This window comes from Natator depressus, chromosome 3 (genome assembly GCF_965152275.1).
Source record: "Natator depressus isolate rNatDep1 chromosome 3, rNatDep2.hap1, whole genome shotgun sequence".
Lineage (NCBI taxonomy): Eukaryota > Metazoa > Chordata > Testudines > Cheloniidae > Natator > Natator depressus.
In genome coordinates this window covers 206265306-206283968 of record NC_134236.1, presented here as the reverse complement: position 1 = coordinate 206283968, position 18663 = coordinate 206265306, and the positions used below count along the sequence as shown (strand labels likewise).

The window sequence follows — 18663 nt, the reverse complement described above, 5'->3', positions numbered from 1 at the left end:
AGCAGATCTTTTAGAAAAACATCCCATCTTGATATGAAAATGGTCAGTGATGGAGAATCCAGCATGACTGTTGGTAAATTGTTCCGAGCATTAATTACCTTCCCTGTTAAAAAATTATGCCTTATTTCCAAACATTTCTTGCCTCCTCTAGTCCCTTCTCCATGCCCTTTGACTCACCTCATTTAATCCTCCCTCTCTGCCCATCCTGCTGTCCTCCCTCCTGTCTCCCCCTGCACCCACTATTTGAGACCTGAGAACAAAGCCCCCCAATCTCAGACTCTCAGTCCATACCTCTCCCTCCGCCACTGGAAGTTGGCTGGCTTTCACATTAACTATGGACCAGTTACTGCTGTCCCATTATAGTTGAATATAAAATACATTATTCAGTATCATACATGGCTAAAGGGCATTTCCCCAGTCTGTCTCTTGTCATTCTTCTTTCCACCTCCTGTGTCTCATGTCTGTTTCCTCCCCATGTTTCTGGTTCTTCTTTTACCTTTTCCTCCTTTCAGGATCTCTGCATAGTCCTGTGGCCACATGCTTCAAAACTATCTCTGCCCATGTCCTCGCTGTATATTAATAATATCATGATAAGCTTGGCATGGTTTCCATGTACATACTGCTTTATAACCTTTAATGAGATGATCACATGCTTTTTATCATAAAATACAATATATCATATCTTCTCTCCCCCCACTCAGCCTTTGGAGCTAGTTGGTAATTTCCATCAAAACAATTTTTGATGACAAATACTGTTTCTGCACAATTGAAATTTTCCATGGGAAAATTTAGATTTTGCTGAAATTTTTCAATGTTCTGTCAGGTAAATCAAATTATACACAGTATTTTGTTTTGGGTCAGATCATCCTGAATCTAAACATTTCAGTTTGTTGAATTAAATGGAAATGTTTAATTTCAGATCATTTTAAAACTAATCTGTGTCCCCCTGAGCTGCCACAGTGACTCATAGGAGTTGTAGTTCAGGTACCTCATGACCCCACTCTCCTCTATGGGCTCCCGAACCAGACTACATCTCCCACAATGCACCACGGCCTCTTCTCCAGTTAAATTGCTGAGATGCATTGTGAGAGTCCCTTGACATAGGTGCATTCTGGGAGACAGTCTGAGGAGGAAGCCCAGCCCATAGAAGAGATTGGAGGTATGAGGCATCCAAACTACAACTCCCATCACGCAGATTCAGTTTGGTTCAACAAACCAAAACCAAAATATTTTGATATTTCTAAACTGAAAGATTTTTGAGGTTTCCATTCAGCAAAATATTTAAATATTTTGCATTTTCATCCTGATTTGGGATGAAAACAGTTGTCAAAATATTGGAATTTCTCACAGGATGGAAGTTTTGATCAGCTCTTCTTATAAGGTACATCTTGTAAAGTGCACAGTGAATAAGGCAAGGTTTATGAGCCCCATCCTACTTCTATATGTGTTTTCAGGATTGGGGCCCAAGTCCTCTAACTCAAGCATGATAATGGCTTATGCTTTTATCTGTGTAGGTTCATGCCCTGCTGGGCAGAGTTGGTTACACAAGGCAATGGAGAATTTGGCCCAGTGAGTGCAAAACCATGTGAACTGGAACCATAAAACACTAGATTCCAAGCTCTTTGGTGCAGGGACTGCCTACAACTCTGTATTTGTACAGTGCCTAGCACAATGGGGCATCATTGGTCCCGAGCCTCTACCATAATAACAATGATTAATAATATCTTATAAAGCAAACCCAGTAAATTTTAAATGGCTGGCCCACGAATGTGAGCAGAATCGGTGGGTTCCTAAAGCCTAGGAATCTGCTTCTTTTTCTAGATGAATTTCTATATTCTTTTCCATGCATCAATATCAGTTATCTTCCCTCTTTAGTTTTTTCCCCAGTTCTTTACGATACCTGGTCCAGCAGCATGTAGACTTACTTCACACACTGCAAGAGAGGGTGCTGAGTTGGCCACGTCCAGGAATCCTGGGAGACATATTCCTGAAGTTAACAAACGATGAGGTATGGTAGTGTTCATGACAGAATACACCCAACAAAGGCATCAGAATTGCTTTAGTTTAACAATGTATAATGGTGGGTTTGGATCAAACAGAACTGCAGATTTCCCCCCCCCCCAAATAATTAGGTGTCTGGCTGTATAACAAGTTTAAAAGAACTCAGGGATAACAATTCTACATACCATACCACGTACTACATACCAGTTCAAGTCAAAAATGGTACATCCATTATAGAATCATAGACATGCAGAACTGGAAGGGACCTCAAGAGGTCATCTAGTCCAGTGGTTCTCAAACTTTAGCAACCCAAGGACCCCCATTTTGATTTAAAAATTTCCAGGGACTCCCAAGCCACCCCTCTCAGCCCTTGCCTTGCCCCCTTCTCCGAGGCCCCGCCCCCGCTCACTCCATCCCTCACTCTCCCCCACCCTCATTCACTTTCAACAGGTTAGGGTAGGGGGTTGGGGTACAGGAGGGGGTGCGGGCTCTGGGAGGGAGTTTGGGTGAGGGAGGGGATGTAGGTGGGGGTCCAGGCTCTGGGAGGGAGTTTGGGTGTGGGAGGGGATGTAGGTGGGGGTGCGGGCTCTGGGAGGGAGTTTGGGTGCAGGGACACAGGACCAGGACTCACTTGCTGTGTGACTGAGCAAAACCTAAACCCTCATGGGCCTTTGCACTGGTAAATCTGTGGCAGTGCAGTGTGGTTCCTCTGGAGGGGCCAACAGAGCAATGTCACACAAAAAAAAATTTAAAAATAAAATAAAAAGTCCACAATGTGAACATGGTGCCTCATGGTAACTGGGTCAGATGGTGCCAACCCGTTGTGGCTCCAGGTGTAGCGTCAGCCGGCCCCTAGGTCTTATCTACACTGCCACCAAGACTTTGCTCAGATCCTGACCACACCACAACACAGGATGACTAGGTAAAGAGTCTGCTGGAACTGGGTGAAGGCCCTGCACACATCCACTGGTGTAGCAGGGTTTGACTGTTGCAGCTTGACAGGCACCATGTTACAATCATTTGGTCGTGACTGTTTCAGACTGGGTTACAAGTATATGTACGGATAATGGCCTAACTTAACCAAGCTGTGTGCTATCCCTCCCCATTCCTCTGCCCCTTCTGTACACCTCAGAGCCAACAGTGAGCCTGGGGCTAACCCTGCAGAATTTCAGACCACTAACATTCCTTACTGAGCATTTCTGGGTTTGTTCCTCAGAACAATTTTCTGGACTACTACATTGCTTACTTGAGGGACCTGCCAGAATGCGTCTCGCTGATCCATGTGGTGATTCTGAAGGAGGTACTCTTCTTCCGTGTTATTTCAGAGACTCATCCACCATGACACACAGTCATTAGTGGCAATATTGAAGACACAATCAGTACCCTCCCCCCACAGTGGAAAGTAGCAGTTTGCCAAATCAAATATTAGTGTATTCCTGGAATTTCTTTAAGGAATCAGGTGGTTGAAATAGTACAGAGATATCAGTTAATCCTGAGCACAGGAAACATGGCATAGAGAACCACAAGACATGCTTCTGAAATCAATGAATCAAGGTCTGCGATTGTCTTTAGCCCCAAGAGCTACTGATGGCAGCCATTGACACCTTTTGGCATAACCGTGTCATTGCTAATTATACACTGGCTGCCTGAGAATGCCGGGAGATTCTTGATTTTCTGTGAAATACCTGACCCTGTCCCTGGATTACCCCAGTCTGTGCTCCAAACCATCCAATCTCTGTTTGCAAACTGACGCCCCCACCCCGCCATCCTTGCCCCACTTCCCACAGCTGTTGGAACATAATATTTTCCAGGGTCTCTTCCTGCCACTTTTTTCCATCCCGCTAACCAAATTGTTTCATTACCAAACACTGGTTTCTTGAATGATGGGCTTGTTGATCAGTTGGTTGTTCCAAGTTACCAAAGGCAGCTGTCTCATTCTTATGTCACCATGTATTTGAATGAAGTTACATCCAGAAGTTCAATTGGATCAATATCTGTAAAAAACCTCCCCCCGCCAGGAAATTCTCCCTTGCACCCCATCCAGACCACTGCCTGGGAGGGTATGTAGGAGAATGGATAAACCTTTCCACATGCCCTGGAGAAAGACCCTTTCCTGAGACCTCCTTGCTGCCAGCCTCTTTCCATTCATGCCAGGCGTCTAATGGCTCGTGTCGCTCAGTTGGATGTAAGTGCTGTGGTATCTCCCAGGGGATAGGGGTGGTCTCTAAAGGCCAGGTGCTGATATCCTTATTCATACAGAGTAGTGCCCTGCACCTTCGGGAGTTCCATAGAAATCAGTGGGCATAAGGGGCTCACAGTCCAGCCCTTAGCATAACATGATTGGGACTGTTGTCATCTCATCTCATGGTCATTCATCTGTCACTCCCTGTGAGTTGCTGTATGTACTGTACAGCATCATGTGAATACAAACTGCACTGGGAACTTACATGCCCTAGTGATGCTAAATCTACTTTCTCCAATTCAGGTGGAAGAAGAAATTAAGTCTGACCTCTACATGCTGTTCTTTCATATAGTCCAGCGTATCCCTGAATACCTTATTCAGTTACAGGTAGGACTAACGCATGAAAATTGCCTGGGTCTTCCTATTGGCCTGTGATGATAATACTTGGTATTAATGTTTACACTGCATGTCACTTCTCTCAGAGCTGGCCTTCGAGGCCTGCACAGCTGCAGCCACCCGGCGAAATCTCTGGGCCCTTGAAAGTGGAAGCCAGTGGAGACTGGTCTCTCGGAGTGATTTTTCGTGAGACTCTCTCATGATTGGCAGTTTCCTCAGAGTCAGGACAGCCTTTGCATCCCGGGAATGCCCTCTATTCTGAGAAACCCCAGACCCTCTCACAGCTGTGGGGGATGTGTGGGCTTCCAGTGACTGGGCTAGGACTGCTGGGAACTACTAGCCAACCATGTACAGCGGAGTCCGCTCCTTTGCTGAGTAGCCAGCATGGTCTCTAGGAACAGAGGTGGTGGCTTACTAGTGTGAGAGGCAGCATGGCCTAGCGGGATTGGCATGGAAATGAAGGGCTCCTGTTGTCCAGGCCCAGCTCCGACATCAGCCCACACCTTGGCCATGGCTGGGTCATGGCTTGATCCCTCTAGCTGAGTTTCCCAATTTGGAAACAGTGCTAATCCATCCCTGTGGCGTGGCGATGCTCTGGCTATGACTCAGTGCTTTTACAGGGGTGTTAGAGATGGGGAGGACCTGTGAAAGGGGGGGGGGAAGAATGTAACCTGGGGTGTGGCTGTGAGAACGTCAGTGAGAGGGAAGTGGAGCCATGAAGGAAGGAGCGGAGAGAGAATGCAAACAGGATGGGAGCAGCCTGCTGAGGGCTAGATGTGGGAGGAGACAGGGAGGGGGTAAAGGAATGGCAGAAGAGGCTGCCCAAGGAAGAGACTCACACATTGTTTAGGTTGGTGACCGCTGTTGAGGGGATGGGTAACTCTCTCCTTGCTGGCATCCCATTTCTCTGTAACAGGGACATACAAAATCCGAGGGGGCAGGGCTAGCAGCGCACAAACAAGAATGACAAGTGCGGCAGAAACAGCTGGCTCTTGCAGCAAGGAAATTGGTTTGTTGGGGATGCAAAGGATCATCTTGCTGACACTCCTCTAAATCCTCAGGCTAGCACTGTGCAGACTGGGGCAATCACAGCCAGGGTGGTGTGAGAACTGGGTCTTGGGCCTATCCCAGAAGGAAAGGCTGGCTCTGGCTTACCTGAAACAGTTCTGACCGCAAGGGAGAAAGGCAGCAGCAGTGCTATATAAAGGCCCAGGGAGCCTGGTTCATTTGTATGGTGGTTGCCCCTAGAGGTCCCAGCCCCATTGTCTTAGGCACTGTCCAAATGCCTACAACCCCCATCTCAAAGAGTTCACACAATGCATTTTCAGAGCCTCATGCAGTTGGTTGATTCTTAGTACTAACCCAAGTAACGTTAGCTCCTTTGCATGAAAAGAGCGAGGACACAGTCCAAATGGTCTGCTGTGGCGATCGATCCACCAGGAATCGATTTAGCAGGTCTAGTGAAGACCTGCTAAATTGACCACAGATCGCTCTCCCGTCGACTCCGGTATTCCACTGGAATGAGAAGTGTAAGATAAGTCGACGGGAGAGTTTCTCCTGTCGACCCAGCATGGTCGAGACACCACAATAAGTCGACCTAAGCTATGTAGACTCCACCTACATTATTCACATAGCTGGAGTTGCGTAACTTAGGTTGACTTAATCCTGTAGTGTAGACGTGCCCTTAGTACTAATCCAAAGTCACGCTAGTGCCTTTGCATGAAAAGAGCGAGGACATCATCCAAATGGTCTGCTTCCCTTTGCACCCCAGAACATCCTGAAGTACACCGAGCAAGAGCACCCTGATTACTACCTGCTCCTGGTGTGTGTACAGCGCTTCCGCGTTTTTATCTCGCACTACAGCCTGCTATTACAGTGCAACGAAGACCTGCTCATACAGAAACGGAAAAAGCTGAAGAAGTAAGTCTGGCACAAGATATGGCTCTGTACTCTCAGGGAGAAATGTTGGAGCAGGTGGAAACAAAGGGCCAGATTCTCTGTTGGTATCCATGGGCCCACTGCTCCAGTGCGGTCAAACTGTAACATTTCTACCAGCTGGGGATCTGGCTCCTGTGAGATCACAACATTTGTTGTCAAGTTTTGGATCAGATTTGGAGCAGCCACTTCCTGATGGTTCACAGAAAGAAAAGAAGTTCCTTTTATGTGTTCTAAATGTACTAGCCATTAATTTAAACAAATGACTTCTTGGTCTACCCTAGAAAAATTACCTGTTGCTGACAGCAGGGGGCAGACATGGATTCAGCTGCAAGCGTCCAGCAAATCAAGGTTAAGACTTGCTTTGAGCAGATTTTAGCCACTGCTTGCTGAAATAGCTTTGAATAGGCCCTGAAGACCTTACAGTCTCAATAGACCAGACAGAATTATTGTCCCAGCAGAAGGGGAGCTGAAGCACAGTGGGTTAAGTAAGTTGCTTGATGTCCTGCAGGAAATCTGTGGCTGAGCTGGGAATCAACCCTAGATCTCCCCAGTCCCACATGAGGGCTGTAACCACAAAGACGTCACCCTTCTCACAAATGAGGCTCTTACTGAAGCAATGAGCAAACTTGCCATGTGCCCTAAAAAATAACGGACTGTGCTGCTTCTGCTGATCTCTTGCTCCTCTTCTGCCTGGTTCTGTTGATTGGTGATGAATTTCAATTCCCCTAGGTCGTCCCTGGTTAAGTTATACAAAGGTCTGGCTTCTCAGTGTGCCAGTGCCAGCCAGGAGGGTTCTCAGACACCCAGCACAACAGCCATCCGAGACAGCGGGATCCACTCCGAAGAGGTGATGCAGCTGTTCCCTGCAGCCCCCTCTTCTAGCACAGCAGCCACGTAAGCCAATTGTCAGGCCGGTATCACTTCCCTCCCCACACAGCCCCAACAACTAGAAGTAGCCAAGCATGTTGCTGCAGCATGGCCATCCTGGGGGGGGTCCTCCGTGCAGGGTAATAAAGCTCTTCATGCATTCTCAGGGGGAAGTACATTCTGGGGGCAGGTTTGAGTGGTGGGGAATGCTTGGGGAAGGGAGAGGAACATGTCTCCTGGAAAACAGCTTGGAAATTCTTGATGTAGGAGCAGAGGGATCGTAGTAGCCAATCAGAGTCAAGAGATTTGCATTATCCAAGTGGAGTTATAGCAAAATAACTCCATGATTATGCAAATGTCTGCACTCTGGTTGGCTAATAATGGCTGCCAGACTGTCCAAAAAGATTAAAATATGCTACAGCTGAGGAAGAGCAGGCTAGGTCGGGAGAGGTGGTTATCGGAGGTGCACGCAAAGCAGTGGGGAAGCCCGCCATTTTTCTGTTCTAGTCAGTGCTTGTTGAAAAATAGCAAGGACTTCCTAGAAGATCTGCTGTAGCTCCAACAGAAGGAAGGGCATGAGGAAGAGTTTACTGGCTGAGGGTCTCTGGCCTGTTCTCTACAGGAGGTCAGATTGGATGATCAAAATGGTCCGGTCTTGGCCTTAAAAATCCATTAAATATTTGGTGTAAAAAGCACTGAAATGGTTTTCATCCCGCAGGTTGGGACAAGGAACCATTTTTTATTTATTTGAAGGTTTGTCTCAGATTTTTATATAACATTTTCAGTTTTTGAATGAAAAATGTCCACCTCTCATTTTAATGCAGTTTTTTGGAAAGCTGGTCTGGGTTTCCAAGGCCAAAGATTCACTCATTAAGAAAGACCCAAGAGGGTGAGCAGGGCTGCCGTGCTAGCCTGTGCAGTCCAGATCCGCTAGGGATTCATTCCGATAGATTTTCCCGAAGCACAATAAGGCATTTTTCCTTGTTGCAAAACCACAAATGGCCTGAGAGAGTTTTGTGGCATTTCAGTAATCCATCGCCATGTGCTTAGCTGTGTGGTTTAAAAGCAAGTGAGTGCTATGATCCAGTGCATTGCAGTGACAGCCCACTTTGTCTGCCAAGGAACACTTCCACCTGCTTTGCAGTTCAGGTGGTTGGGGATTTGGGGCTGAATGTTCACAGGGAGTCAGGCTCCTGCCATCCACGGACTTTCATTTTACGAGCTAAAAACTAACTGAAGAGCCTAACTCCTTTTTGAACTTTCAGCCCTTTTCCGCTGACCTTTTTTTTCCCATTGGAACATGCTGATTCGTCGGGTTTTGACACTTTTTTTGGACTCAACATTTGGTTTTGAAATGGTCCAGATGTATCATTTCAACATCTTCTCAGTGCGAAACCCCAGCTTTCCGGTTCCAAACAACATCAACACATTTTTAAACAGGTTGAAATGAAACAACATTTGGAAATTATTGAAACCAAATATTTTGATTGACACAAACCCCCCTTTTATGTATGTATGTATGTATGTATGTATGTATTTATGGGGATTTTCCATTTGCAAAAATTTTTGTCCCAGTTTTGGGCTGGGAAAATCTTTTTAAATCTCAATTTTTCTTGGGATGGGAAAAACCGTACGTACTTGGGTGGCTAGCCTGAGCCACTGCCTCTGTCACTGCGGCCGCACAGCTATTTTTTGGTGCTGTCTCCAGCGGGTTAGCGCATGTACATCCACCGGAGCTAGGAATCACACTTTTTCCCATCCCTGCCTCCATACTGGCAGGAGATGCTGACCAGATGTGACTGTGAGGCACCTTCTCCAAGAGGAGCGCACCCCTGAAACCCACAGGGGAAATCCCAACATATTCAGCTGGAATTCCCCATGGGGGCCTCTGCCCAGCCCTCCAGCACACTAGGGGGAACCAGGGGCAGGGTCTTCCCCGACCCCTGGAAGGGAAAAAGAGAGAGGCAGAGTGAGGCATGGCCCCTGAGTTAGGGGAGAGTCACAAGAGATTGAACAAGAGTAGGACCTCCCCCTCTGCTCTCAGGAGAGGGGACAGGGGCTATCCTCCACCCACCTGCAGCTCCGCCTTTCTTTAGCTCTGAGTGTGAGTGGATGAGCAGCCTGTGCTCACAGAGTTACTGCACAGGTACTGGAACGGCTCCTGCAGGCATGGCAGGGTTTACATCACTCTGGGGTCTAGCTGCACTGGGACACCCACGTACAGTCACCAGCTGGTTCCTCCCTCTTGCCAGTCCAGGCCTGCTGCTTTCTGGCATTTGCTGCACCATACAGAATGCTTGCGACACCCGTATTGAATGGCACTTGAGTGACTCAGGTAGCGGCTGAACCAGGCTTGCCAAATGCATCTGCATCACAGTTCTTTCTGTATTTCCTCCCCCCGCTTCCTTCCTTTTTAAGGCATTTGATGCCACAGATGAAGAAGAACCAGCCTGCCATGATGGAGAATATCCAGACTGGGAAGCCATCGGACTGGGAAGTGGAGGCTAGAAAACACGAAAGGCCAGAGAATATCCTCGCTTCGTCTCAGTTCCCTGAGCAGGAGCTAAAGGCCATGTCCATCCCCTTGCAAGCGATCCCAGAGATGGAATATGAAACTCCCCCAGCCGATCCAATGGGAAATGCCGAGAGATCTGTCAGGACCTCAATGGAGCTGCTGCAGGATGCTAGAAGCTTTGCTCCAAACTATGAAGAGTTGGACTATGGGGGGGAAGTTTTCACCCTGCCAGGTCCCTACGAGGATGAGACCTTTCAAAACCTGGCTCTTTTTGAGAACTGCTCCCCGGCCTCCTCTGAATCCAGCCTAGATATTTGCTTTTTAAGGCCTGTTAGCTTTACGGTGGAACCAGACAGGACAGATCACTCATCACAGCCGCTGCCTAAAAGCAGCAGTGCTTACAAACAGGAGGTGTTTCACAGCAAAGGCAAGCAGCTGAGCAGGTCCCTGAAGGAGTTCCCCAGGAGCACTGAGGGCATGAGCACTAGACTCTACAGCACCAGAAGCAGCAGCAGTAGCCAGTTGCAGCACAAGCAGGAGAGAAGCATGCAACCTCACCTGATTTCTGCATCATCTAGAAGCTCCCAAAGGAGCTACTTCCCCCCACCGAGAGGGCTGGGGGACAAACAGAGCTTTTTGGAAGTAAGGAGGCGAAAATAAAAAAGCAAAATTTTGCAGCAGGGTCAGAGAAACTTTTAAGGGAGAATTTTCCAAAATAGCTTCCAAATTTGCACATGCATAGCCTTCTCCTGCACAGATACATCAGGTGGTGAGAAGCAGAAGGGCACAATTTGCACCCAAATACCAGGCTGCAAGGGGGCAAATGCAGGTTTGGTGAATGCAATTTTGTGGGTGCAGGTTCAGAGACCACTTTTGAAAATTTGGCCCTTCTTGTGTGTCTAACTTGTTTCTCCCACCTGTCACTGAGACCCCACGATCCAGGCTTTTCTCAGTGCTGGGCAGCCCCCTGCAGCAAGCACCTTGCTGGAGGAAACAGGTTAACAACAGAGCACAGCCCTTTGAAATGAGGGCTCAGACCCCTGTTGGCCTGCTGGTGGTGGGCAAAAGAGGCAGAGCCAAGAGCGCCTGCATTAATTAAGACAAATGCCATTAGGGCCCGATCCGCAGCTGCTATAAATCCTTGTGGCTCCACTGAAGCCAGGGGGCCCAGATCCTCAGCAGGTGTAAACCATTTCAGCACCACTGAAGTCAGCCCAATTGCAGCAGCTGAGGATCTGGCCCACAGGCTCTAGCCCAACTGGCACCTGATTTCCGTCTCCAGAAGCAGTGCTAACCTGTGTCTGAACATGGACAGGGCTCCGCTGTGGTAATCCCGGCTTTGTACAAGCTTATACAAAAGTGATGACTTAGAACAGGACACAGCACTAACCCTCACTGGCACAGGGTGAGGTAAATTCAGACCTGGGGGGGCACTTGTACCGCCCCCGCCCCCCCGGAGGACATATTTGGTGGAACTGTCCCCTCTGAGAGGATCCTCCAGGGATGGGCACTGTTGGCCTGTGTGCAGAGCTGGGGAATGCCCGGAAGGGGATGGGGAGGAGTGAACAAGGAGAGCCCTGGAAACACTGAAGAGATCGCACAGAAGCACAGACAATGAAGATTAGAAAACGGTGGGGAGGAGGATGGAGAAGTGACTGAGGTAGGGCCGAATGCCTGGGGAACAGCCTGCGCAGAGTTGTTAATAATTACCCCTAGCTCTTATCTAGCACTTCTCATCAGTAGATCTAAAAGTGCTTCACCCAAGGAGGGTGGGATCCTTGTCCCCATTTTACAGACAGGGAAACTGAGGCACGGGGGGTGACTTGACTTGCCCAAGGTCACCCAGCAGGCCAGTGGCAGAGCTGGAAATAGACCCCAGGTGGCCACTCCAGTGCTTCATCCACTAGACCACACTGCTTAGTTAAGCAGGCATCAAAAGTCATGGAGGTCTCTGGGGTCACTGCCTGCCTAGCAATAAGGGGTGGGATCAGCAGAAATCAGCACTTAATGCTTGAGTATGGGAGGAACTTGACTAGGATAGCTATTGCAGAACAGCTCCCCACTCTCATTCTGGAGTAGCTATAGCACTTTAAACTCACCCCCTTCCAGCATCACTTCCCCGTGCAGACCACCCTTTAGAGGAAGGGGCCCTACAGCATCATTGCCTCAGCACCAATGGGAGGAGCTGGCGCAAAAGGGGACAAGTTCGGGGCAGTTGTGAACGGACTTCAGTGGCTCAGGGAGGAGTCCCTCACTGACACACTTACGTTACAGTCCCTGTGTCAGTGAGTGGTGACCTCATGCTGTGCCCTGCGGGTGCGCATACACTGAGTGACAAAGCCAGCGGCACCATCCGCCCTCCCCCAGAGGCACCCTCTGTCCAACACGGTGAGCCTGCCCGATGCAGGATCCACTGGTAGGGGGTGCCACAGCCCTGCACTGCTTTGGCCCATGGTTGGTGAAGGGATTCTGAATCCTTGCAGATGAAAAGGCGGAGTTGGTAACAGGGACATTGTTCAGCTTCCTGACGTGGCTTAAAACAGTCGCTTTGTGTAAGGGTTATTTTTGCCCCTCAATTATTCTTCCTCGGTTCTCCTGGCTTTACAGACCCCACATTAACTGCTGTGCAGAGGCATCACTACTGCAGAAGTCTGAGCGATGGAACAGTCTACCCACATAGACAAGTGCAGAGTGTAAATAAGGTTCAAATTTTTAAGCGTGAGGGTAATTAACTACTGGAACAACTTACCAAGGGCTGTAGTAGTCTCCCTCACTGGCAATTTTTAAATCAGATTGGATGCTTTGCTAATAGATATGCTGTAGTTCAAACAGGAATTAATGTAGGGAAGTTCTATGGCCTGTATTATACAGGAGTTAAAACTAGATGAGCACAGTGGTCCTTTCTGTCCTTGGAATCTATGAATCTATGAAACCAGACTCCTCAACGTGACCTGGCTGTCAGGTTCCTCCGTTTCCTCCACTGCAGAGAGAAGGGTGAGGTTGTAAATGCTGGTTAAACCATCTTTTCCATTTTAGGAGCTACATGCAGAAGACAACACCAGGTTCTGCCAGAAGGATGACAACGAGCAAACATCCTTCAGCGAGCACAACCCGCGGCAGGAACCCAAAGGGGGCTTCCGGAGCTCCTTCCGCAAGCTCTTCAAAAAGAAATGAGCAGCCCAGCAGGAGGTGGGCAGTGATCTAACTCCTCTAACTGCTACAGCTCTTCCCCTGAGCTTGCAGACAGAAAACAATCCAGGGCTGCAACTTCCAGGTCCAGGGCCAACACAATAGAAAAGAGGGGGGAGTTTTCCATTGCTGACTCACAAAAGCAGCTTGCTCTCCCTAAAACAGTGGAGGGGTGCAAGGTGGATTGAAACTGAGATTGTTAGAGGTGGGGCAGATTTATTTGGTGACAATAGGAACCCACCGAGCCTTCACCCAAAACCTAAACTCAACTTTCCATCAGGTCCCACTCTCAATCATTTTTCTCTGCCCTGCCACGTTCCTTTGAGGCCCAAAAGTGGAAGTGCATGCGAGGGAGGCTGCACTTGTAGGTTTTCAGCCTGACTGGAAGCGGGAAGACCTTGGCTGAACAGGATTTCCAGCTTGATGTTGGAGGGCTGAGAGGTTCTGATCAGCGTGGAGCTTCGGCTGGGACCCTGGCTTTCTGAACTTCACCGTCCCTGGCAGTTCTGCTGTAACTTTCATTCTGCATGACTCCCTCTGATCTTTTCAATGCTGCAGGAACAGTTGCTCTTCCTGCCATATTCTTAGGATATATTTGTATTTTGGCAGCCCTTAGTGATCACAGCCCCATTATGCGAGGCACTTGGTCACATATGTAGTTTATAGGTCCCCTTTTATTTTCTTTTTGCTACTGAAAACTCAGCCTGGGGCCTGCGTCTCAGTGTGTGTCTGTGCAGCACTTGGCACAATGGGGCCGTGATCTTGGTTGAGGCTTCCAATGCTACTGTGGTTAATAATCGTGACTGTGTGAAAGCTCCGTACCTTTCCTGGCCTCTGCAGTATCTTGTGAATTAACCTGGAATGCACCACCAGTTACAAGTGTTTCTTGAGGTGTGAGGACTTTTTTTTTTTTTTTTCCCCATAACAAAGCTATGATTTCCCCCCCTGCTCATGCCATGGCAAACCCTTAGCCTCAGAAATGATAGCTACACAGAAAGTTACCGTATACCCTTTAGTTAAAATGAAAAAAAGGAACAGAAGGAAATCTGTGCCCTTCCTGGATGCAATATGTACTGAGCTTTGGCAGCAAGGGCAGTTGTTTACATAGGGCTGTAACTCTGGAAGCAGTTTATTTATGATGTGTGTTACTCTAGCGCCTCGGAGGCCACCTGGGATTGGACCTTGTTATGTGCGGTACTGTACAGAGTAAGACAGAGCTCCCTGCCCCAACAAGCTTACAATCTAAATAGACAAGAGCAAGGAAAGGTGTAGAACATACAAATAGAGCTCCCAAACCCCAGAACCATAAGGCTGCGTGGATCTCTTGCCATTTCCCTGGGTACTTACAGTGGAGATGAGATTGACTAGTATATTGGAATCCTCCAATCAAAATTACAAACGGGGCCATGGACCTAAAAGGTGACCTGGCCTGTTCCACTGTCACCTTGGGATTGGGCCCCACTGTATGGCTGGTGTGTTTGAAATGTGATACGGTTGAAAGCTGGCTACAGAAAAAGAAAGGATGACCCCTCGGAGACAAACCTGTTGAGTTCTTCTCAGCTTTCCCTCTATTAGTAGAATAATAGTTTGATTTATTTGTAGTGCCATAGCACCTAGGAACCCTCATCATGGACCAGGATCCCATTGTGCTCGGGGCTGTACAAACACAGAACAAAAAGACACAGCGTGCCCCCAAGAGTTTACAATCTAAGTATGAGAGAAGAGTCAATAGATAGATACAGACAGTGGAGGACAAGGACAGTGCAACAGTCCTGATCAGCATGATCAGCAGTGGTCTCTGCACACCAGCTGCCTAACGGAATCAAGTTGTTTGTAGACCCTGAGGAGGACAATGAGGTAGCTTTGTGGCTGTCTATGGGGAGCTCCTCCCCAGTGCGAGGGGCAGCACAGGAGAAAGCACTGAAGGGCTTGTTTGAAAATGCAACAAGTGGGCAAGGGAGACTGGCGTCATGGGCTGATTGGAGGTGGGAGTTGACATTTCAATAGCAAATGAGAGATGAGAGGTAGGTGTGGATAGGCCTTGAAAGTAAATACAAGTAGCTTGTGTGTGATGCATGAGAAAAGGGGGAGCCAATGAAGGGATGCAAAGAGAGGGGGGACATGGTCAAAGTGGTGGGCAAAGACACTGATCTTCGCAGCAGCATTCAGAGTGGGTATGAACGGGACAAGATGACATTAGTCAAGGCCAGAGGGAAGGATGTTGCATTAATGAAGATGTGAGATGATGAGAACTTGGATGAGTTCTAGCTGTGTGGATGCACAGGAAAGGCTGTATCTTAAGAGTTGTTGTGAAGCAGGAATCTGCAAGATTTAGACAGCCTGGATGTGAAGATTTAGAGAGAGATCCGAGTTCAAGATGACACCCTATTGCAGGCCTTAGTAACAGGCAAGATGGTGGCGCTGTCCACAGTGATTGAGAAAGGAAGTAGGAAAGAGGGTATTCGGGGGGGAAATTAGGTAAGTTTTAGCCAAGTTTAGCTTCAGCTGGTGGCTGCACATCTGTGAGGAGATGTCAGAGAGACTGGACCAGATTTTAGTTTGGACAGAAGGAGGCAGTCTAAAGGAGAGAGGTAGATCTGAGAGTCATTGGCACAGAGATGACAGTTTTGTGTTTGGATGGGATTATCCAGCAAAAGCTGTAGAGGGAGAAGAGAGCCCTTTGGAACACAGGCTGGATTAAGGAGATTGGAGGGCAGGGCTAATGTTTTTTGGAGGCCTCCCAGTACTAATGAGAGCAAAAAAGTATTATCTTATGACAATCAACAAGTCACGTATGATACTGAATACACACAAAAAGAAAATCAAAGAATGAACAGGTTATATATTTCCTGGATAAACATAAAAACATAAAACATTGAGTCAAATGAAAATGTTGCGAGTTTAAAATGACATCTTGTGAGCTTTAAGAGCTGCAAATTTAGTTATTGTGTTCTCAGATGACAGTGTGCAAAGTAAATCCCATTCAATTGGCATGATAGCAAGAGCATTAAGCTTCATTTCTCCTGTAGTTGACCAAAGATGATTTTTTTGGATTAAGGCAAGCTTAGAGAACTACTGCTCTGCTTTACAGTTGGCAATGGCTACAGTCAAATATAGTCTCAACACAATGAAGATCTTCAGGAAGACGCTACTCAGATCATGCACAAATTTGATTCCAGTAGCACTCTTATCCTGCATGTCACAGTATCTTATAAATGCTGAAAAATAAAACATTTCCACAAAAGGACCAGACTCTAGATCATTCGGGTAAGTTCTGAGCAATGCCTGAGTGCATGTGTGCATTTCTTCTTCACTTCATACTTGTTCAAGAAAAATAAGGAAGCCAAATTTTGCAGATAGTTCAGCATAACATTCACTTCTTTTTAGTTCCGAACTTAGTTTATTGAGGATAACATAAAAACATTCAACTTCTCATTTCCTTTGGTCTTGTAATGTCACTTTTACCATCAGGAAATTTTTGTTTTACCGTACATTTGTATTCTGTAGGACTTATCACGTCCCAGTTTTTTGCTTGTCTCAAAAATTGTCAAAATTGAGACTGTAACCTTGTGACAGACTTTTGCAAGAAAGTCAGCAAATGAACAGCAACAAGATCCAGACCTGGCTTTTGAAACAGACTAGTGTTTTCAAACCTTGCTAGTATCACAGTCTATAAGATACTCATAACTGCAGTTAGCACATTTCCTTGTACAACTATTGTGCCTCTCCCAGGTTTACCGTTTTCCTTGACATTGTGTATTGTTTCTTTCAAACAATGCTGAATGCCTTCATAGTCTAGTACAATTGTTTTACAAGATTCAGCATGACAGGACCATCTTGTCTTTGAAATGGTTTTTAGGGCAAAGAGTTCTTTGCTCACACTTGACAACATTGTTGCATAGAAGCTGCCATTGCCTGGGTGATGCTGCATTAAAAAAAAGTTTCTGCAAAAAACTTAAAAAGTTTATGGCTTCCAAGCAAGAATCAATGCTGCAAGGTCCAACCATGTTCAGAAAATAAGCTGTGCATGGCACATACACAGCTAGTGGGCTTAGTTTTTGATCTGAGCTTGAAGACCATCATACTTTCCAGACATGGAAAGAACAGCTATACTGGGTCTGACCAAGGATCCATCTAGCTCAGTATCCTCCTGTCTTCTGACAGCGGCCAATGCCAGATGTTACTTGTGTTATCGGATGACTGACCTCTGCAGTTTTCAATAGCAATATTGTTTGTGTCCAGTAAAAACCATCACTGTCTGGAGGAGCGACTTGACCGTGTGGCTTTCAATTGGTAGAAACCCAATGAAATGCTCATATGAGCACCACGTGAGCAGTATTGTAAGATGACAGATAACTGATTAACATGAGTGATGTCAGGACTTCAGTGTACTGCCAAAGAGAAGTATTTCACCTGTTTGACTTCAGGGACAATGAATTCCAAAACCTTATGTTTCATTAGCTCAATGAACTCATCACAGATTGGTTTTGACGGCTCGGATGGGTGACCTTTCCCTTTGTTTCCATAGCGTTTCATGGGCTCACTTAGAAATGGGTCAATTTTGGTGATGCTTGAAGAATACCTAGATCATTTCTGTTCTGAGGAGAGTTGGTAACTTCCTCCCTTCCTCTAAATACGAATCATGTTCAGCAAGAAGCTTAACAACTATCACAACACACCCTAAAACTTTTTTCCAGTAAGCAGTTTGCATTAGAAGCAACTGTACCATCTCTCTGTCAATCTGATGCTTGCCTTGTGAACATGCTAGCCATTGTGATGTTCCACACGGTTTTCTTGAGAACAAAACCTCTCCTCTTGCTTTTTTCCATTTGGAAATGCCTGGGGTTGTCAGGCGATTAAAAGAGTTTGCATGTGAAACAGAATAGTGCTCCTGTGGATTTACAATACCTCAACCAATGCCTCTGATAACACTCATTTTATACTGCACTGGTGCACTATACTTCATATATGTTGTGAGGTGGTCCTACTGCTCACAATCCCCACCCATCTGACAGAGTTCCTTCTGATCCCATCGCTCCATGAATCTTGCTCTTGCAAGTAACAGGAAGGATTGCTGAATGTAAAATTTGTGATCATCATGGGAATCAGCATGTTGAAAAGAAAAAGTAGTTTCTCAGCCACCTGGGAAAAAGAATTTAAATTCATTGAAAGAAGTAGGAAAGGAGAGAACACTGCATCTTGCCGCTATTGTAAGTGTGACATTATTGTTTCAGTTTGTGGGAAAGGTCCTGTAATACAAAATGTTGAAACTACTAAACAGAAATCAAACACAAAAGGTCCAAACATTCCAAACTTTTAAAAAAAGTTTATGGCCTACCCTTGACAACAGAGTTCCTTCAGCAGAACGCACCAAACATTTCATGTAGTCAAGCTCCACCACTCTTATCTAAGTGTGGATTGCACAGCAAAGTGAATAGAACTATTTTCAGTGAGTCCAAAATTGCTAAAAGAACTACATTTGTTATCTGATGGCCACTGACGCCTCCAACAAAGGTTCCATGAAATGCTCCTCGCTTGTTTTAAGGTATTTCCATTGTATTACTGGCATTAATTA

General features: G+C 46.7%; 1 protein-coding gene and 1 long non-coding RNA gene across 2 annotated transcripts in view; one reads left to right on the top strand and one right to left on the bottom strand.

The window, feature by feature from the left end:
* The window catches only part of ARHGEF33 (Rho guanine nucleotide exchange factor 33), a 47601-nt gene extending 29790 nt beyond the window's left edge, over positions 1–17811 (top strand). Inside the window, exons 10-16 of the mRNA XM_074949764.1 lie at positions 1876–2008; positions 3218–3301; positions 4487–4570; positions 6351–6499; positions 7247–7411; positions 9803–10541; positions 12936–17811. Coding sequence (XP_074805865.1) covers positions 1876–2008; positions 3218–3301; positions 4487–4570; positions 6351–6499; positions 7247–7411; positions 9803–10541; positions 12936–13073 — 1492 coding nt within the window. The 3' untranslated portion in view covers positions 13074–17811. The remainder of the gene's footprint in view (positions 1–1875; positions 2009–3217; positions 3302–4486; positions 4571–6350; positions 6500–7246; positions 7412–9802; positions 10542–12935) is intronic.
* Positions 1–18663, bottom strand: part of LOC141985541 (uncharacterized) — a 38502-nt gene that overhangs the window by 14871 nt on the left and 4968 nt on the right. Inside the window, exon 3 of the long non-coding RNA XR_012638955.1 lies at positions 1926–1987. This is a non-coding gene — a long non-coding RNA (uncharacterized LOC141985541). The remainder of the gene's footprint in view (positions 1–1925; positions 1988–18663) is intronic.